The sequence below is a fragment of the Anas platyrhynchos genome, chromosome 7 (genome assembly GCF_047663525.1).
Source record: "Anas platyrhynchos isolate ZD024472 breed Pekin duck chromosome 7, IASCAAS_PekinDuck_T2T, whole genome shotgun sequence".
Taxonomy (NCBI): Eukaryota; Metazoa; Chordata; class Aves; order Anseriformes; family Anatidae; genus Anas; species Anas platyrhynchos.
Genome location: NC_092593.1, coordinates 7165068 through 7170315, shown reverse-complemented (window position 1 = coordinate 7170315; position 5248 = coordinate 7165068). Strand labels below are relative to the sequence as shown.

The following is a 5248-nucleotide window of genomic DNA, read 5'->3' as shown; positions in this document are numbered from 1 at the left end:
CTGCAGGGAGAGGGATGGGGCAGACGTCAGCTGAGGAGATACGTGGAGAAGACCACCCCCGTCACAGCCCTGTGTGGTTTCTCTGGAGATTCAGCGCAGATGGTTTGGATTTAAGCAAGGTTTAGGGGTGCTGTGCGAAAAGAGGGATTAAATATACTGACAAAGGGCCTCCATAAGCTTCATTTTGCCTGCAATTGGGCTAAACATAACAGCTAGGCCCCATGGAAGCACTCAACCGTGTTTGGGAACGGGGTCCCTACCTGTTCCCATACAGAGACAGGGAGCACAGTGCGCCTGGACCTGGACTCTGTCCCCCAAAGCCTGCTCTAAGTAGAGCAGGCTTTGATTTAGAGCAAAATTTCTTGCCCTAACTGCTATCACCCACCCCTTACACCAGCAGGACTGCGGGCACCTTGTACCTAGTGCTCATCCCTCCATCCCCAAGGGACACGTCCCTGAACAAGTCACAGCAGGAACCAGCCCCCACAGCAGAGGTGAATCCAGCAGGCCAGGCTCTGCATGCGCTCTGCAAAGCTGAATTCCAGCCATTTTCTGCAGCTGGACTGAGGTCAAAACACGGCCTTGTTCATGGGGATAAAAAGCAGGAAAAGAGGTAGAAAAAGGAGCCCCAGCATGAGTGCGCACCCAGGCACCCTCCATCTCATTCTAGCCCACAGGAGGTGGGAGCAGCCAGGAATGCTTTTGTTGGCATCCAGTTTCCAGAAATGAAAGAGGAGCCAACACTCAGCTCTAGAAACTAGATGGAGAAAAAACTAGGAACAGCCTCATGCTTGCCCTGTTTGCCCTCAACCAGACCAGGAGGAGAAACAGCATTTTTGTCCCTTCTTTTTTCTGCAGCTATGGTCAATGTGTAACATCTGCATGCTGCAGAAAGAGAAGGGACAGAGAAAGATTATTTCAAAGCATCCTGCTCTTTCTTAATACTAAAAAAAAGTGTTCCTGATCAAGGGTTGAAAGTAGTCTTTAAAAGAAAGGCTTAGCCGTGAAAGCAGCAGGCCACCTGATCCCTCCAAGGGATCAGCTCCACATAGCCAGAAGGGGTGCTTGCATACAGGTATCTTTGATGCAGGTCAGCCCTGGACCAGCTGGTGTTTTTCTGCCAAATAGAGCTTTCTCCTGTCTGCAGACTCTCCTGCAGCACACGATGCTCTCCTAGAGCCTGTGACTGTTCCTCACACTGCAGACATCAAACACCTGGCTCTGAATCAGGCTCCCAGAGGCTTTGTGGCACCACAGCATCTTCCAGAGCTGCCCCAGCCCATCTTCCAGGGCCCCCTGGGACCTGCTCCCTGCCCCAGGAGCAGAGGAGGATTTCTATGCAGTGCTGAGCAGAGGGATGCCATTAGGAGCACAGCTTGGGCTCCAGCTCGTCCCACTTGCCTGCTTGAGATTGTACAAGCCATGCTTGTCGCAGTTGGGGATGTGGAGGGAATAGAGGTGCTCCAGGGGACCTCGCTCATCCGGCAGCCGCATGGTGGAGATGCGTTCCAGGACCTGATCCAGCTCCTGCTGACAAGGGGTCTGAAAAGAGCCGAGAAAATAGAAAGACAAATAACCCATGTAATCCCAAATCCGTGTAACGAGACCGTTCACAGCATCATATCCCCAAATCTTCACGTGTCCAAGAGCCAACCCAACACCTGATTGCAGGCCTTGAAGGCACAACGGAGAAGCCTCGGAGATGCTTCCGCAGCAGCCCTGAGCCTGGGCTCCCAGCTGAGGCAGCTCTGTCTGCTTCTGCTTTATGTTGGGTCTGCCCCTGTCCCCCCCAGCAGCAGTAACAGCATGGAGACTCTCTCAAATGATGATATCCCCACCACCACACCATGGAGCCACGTCTGTCCCACAGAAATCAGCCAGTTAAGCTAAATTTGACCCAAGGGCTGCAGGAGTAAGCACAGGGAGTGCACACTGGGGAGACTGGGCCATGAACATGCCTTTTCCTTGGAGATAAAGGCTCTTAAAAGCTCCTGTCTGCCCCTGTACTCCCCACATATAAATGCCTTGTGTTTATAGAGAAGTATTACAGACCTTTTGGGGTGGCTTTCCAGCCCTATGCCACCTAGTTGCCTTGACCAAGCTGCCCACTAGAGGGAAACCATGGCCAAGAACCGGAGGGCAGCAGGACAGGGACAGCACACCGGGCACTGTCCTGCTGCATGACAGCCCCACAACACTCTTCAGGGCCCCCCTCAACCCATGCTGGGGCTGTCCTGCAGCAGGCAAAACCCCCCGCCATAAATCCCTGGGGGCTGCTTAGGGAAAAAGGGTGTGCAAAAGCCAGGCTGCAGGCAAAGGGCATGCTCACGCCCCTGCAGGGGCTGGTGCTGAGCCAGCAGGACCCCCCTTCTCCAGCCCTGCTGTCAGAGGGTGAAGCTGCAATGAAAATAACGCCTCCTCGCCAGCACATCAAAGTTCATCAGATGGCGTGTTCAACCCCAGCTTCAGGCCAAAACAAACGTTTGCTTTTCTTTCTTTTTTTTTTCCCCTCTCTTTTTCTCTCCCTTTCTTTAAAAGGCAGCTGCAAATGTCACTTTTGCATTCAGCATCTCCCCGTGAGAGCCTGTTAGGCCCCCGTGCCCCCACCACCCCCCTCACACGCTCCCTCCTCTCACCCTGGCCGTCAGCACCCGCGACTTCTTCGAGTCCTCGTGGTTGTGATGGGGCTTGCCCACTTTGCCCATCTGCCGCTGCTGCTCATTCACCTTCTCCCTCATAACCGCCAGCTCCTTCATGCCCGTTTTCATGGGTTTCCTGCCCCCAGCTCCGCTCAGGATCCCTGGGGTGCCATCCACGTGATTCTCAGCAAGGATGCTCTCGGACCGGTCATCGCCATTGTCTGCAAGAGAGAGGGCAGAGAAGGAAAGGGTCAAGCTCAGCCAGGCACTCTCTCACATGTTCGTCCCATCCTGGATCGCTTTCAAGCATGGACAGTTACCAAGCCATAAAATCTTTGCATGCAAAAATTTTAAATTGCATTAGCCCTTTCATCTGGAAGGTGAGAATAGATCCTTTCATTCTGGAGTTATTACCACACGAAAAGACAGTTTAGAGATCAGGGGAAATCGCTGCTGCTGGAGAAGTTCTTTCTGGTTTTTCTTTGACCTTCTAAATTACTTCCCGAAGAATGTAATTTTCCCATCAGAAGTCCAGTTGAGTTAGTGATGCCAAGTGTACTTCAGCTCCAAAACTTAAAAACCACAGTGATTAGTAACAATACCTTGAGTCCATCTATCATCCCCCAGAGTATCTCCAGGAATACTTGCTCAATATTAATGTGCTAAAATAAATTCTCAGGACTGCTTTCAAAAATACCTTTCCTTTTTTTTTTTTTTTTTATGGCCACCCTAATTTCCCTCCAAGATCCTGCCATTTCAGTGATTGTCCTTGCCGTATCGCCTTTCACATTGTCATATGGTGCATTACTCACCCAGCTGCAAGCACGCAGCCTACCTACTTCTGTGTTTGGCCACTTCCCATTGTGGAACAACCCCACATGTCCTGGGCCTGACTCTGCCACTACTGCAAGCCACAAGACCCCTACCTAATTCAGCCATTTCAAATCTCTTAGAAAAGCTGGATAAACGCCAGGCTTTTCCCACCTCCTCCGTTCCCTGCTTTGTGCATTTTCCCAGTTTGCTGGGCACTGTTTCTGTAGGTGATCCTTGCCAAAGCAGGACACAACAACGGCAGTGCTGCAGTCCCTTTGGACTTCGCAGTGGAGGCAGATCTCAAATCCTCCCATTTGCTCCAGCAGGTGACAGCTCGGTCTCCTCCTTGGTGCCTGGCAGCACCCGTGGTCTGACCTGGCTGAGATACGGAGAAACCTGAGCAACCACATCTACCACTGAAGCTGGATTTAACACTTGAGCTAGCCCTGCTCTGAGCAGGGGCTTGGACCAAGACTTCCAGAGGTCCTCTTCAGCCCAAATTACGATTCAACATATGCATGTACAACACCCTTCTCATTACAACCCAAGCTAATGTGTCTACACATAGCTCTTCAGCAGCTCAATTGGTACAATGGCAGTGACAGACCAGGCCCTTCTGGTCCTACAGTGGTGACAAGCATGAAGTTTCATAGCATACCAAGGAGAACTGTAGCACCCAGCCTCCAAGCATCAGCAACACAGTCCAGACTGTCTCTGACACCTCTGTTTCAGCTTTCCAGCACCCCAGACACTTGTACAAAGTCACATTAAACTGTGAATGACAGGGCACACAATACTTTAGTTCATGTAACAAGGCTTAATTTATGGTCCTGCCCTGCTTTTTGGAAGACCAAGCAGGCAGAGCACTTAAAAAGTTTAACATTTCCTTCCTTTTAGAAGCTGCATCATGTTTTGACAGGACATAACTGTACCATCTTGTGGTACATCATAATAGGAAGTGTTTTATTTCTGCCACAGCTTCCCAAGCTCTTTTCTGCAGGTGTTATGACCCCAGGGTCCCACAGGGGAAATTGCAAGGAGAGTTTTGTCTACAATTACTCAGTAAACGTGCAGCTGCCTACAGACTGATGGCAGAAGAACAGCCCAAGAAGGCTGGATGACAGACCAACCCCAACGTCCCATCCACAACAGACCACCAGAAGCTGCTTGGGGACAAGTGTCAGAAGGACACTTCCCAATCTGTGCTGGAGAGCAGCAGCAACAGCCCTTCTGTGCTGGAGCCTGCATCTGATCCACAGGATTTAAAAGCCACCAGTGGACCCATCCTCCATGGATTTGTACAATATCCTTTTGAACTTCCTCCCAGTTTTGGCCCCAGATCTCCCAGTACTGGGATCGTCTCACTTCCCAGAAATACTAAATGTGTTTGGTTTGCAGGTTTTTAGCTGCTTAGGTAGTGACTGAAAAGCAAACATGGGGCAAAACCAATCTGGCAAAGTCCACGACTTTCCTCAATACCGGTTCCAGACAAGAATTTGGATGAGGCTTGATAGCCAGATGGGCGAGCTCAAAGTCTGGGCTGCTGCCTGGCGATTGCTGCCTTGGCTATCATCCGAGGAGCTGGGCAAGGAACATTTTGAGCAAGAATCTTCTGTTTATCCACCAGTCTCCCCATTAATTAGAAACACATAGCGAGAAGAGAAGGCCATGAGGCTGCCCTGCAGACAGGATCAAATGAAAAAGCACCGTGCAGAAGATGGGCAAGGCCTGCCAGGCGCTGACTCGCAACCAGCTGCTTAGGAGGTTTTCAGCCTCTCAATATCTTTTGTCCTCTC

General features: G+C 51.0%; 1 protein-coding gene across 3 annotated transcripts in view; it reads right to left on the bottom strand.

The window, feature by feature from the left end:
• IGFBP2 (insulin like growth factor binding protein 2) overlaps positions 1–5248 on the bottom strand; it is a 50882-nt gene that overhangs the window by 1318 nt on the left and 44316 nt on the right. For all 3 annotated transcript variants that reach the window (XM_027461100.3, XM_013109650.5, XM_013109645.5), the window contains exons 2-3: positions 2637–2860; positions 1402–1542 (exon numbers count right to left, since the gene is read on the bottom strand). In XM_027461100.3, the coding sequence (XP_027316901.1) occupies positions 1402–1542; positions 2637–2860 (365 nt within the window). The remainder of the gene's footprint in view (positions 1–1401; positions 1543–2636; positions 2861–5248) is intronic.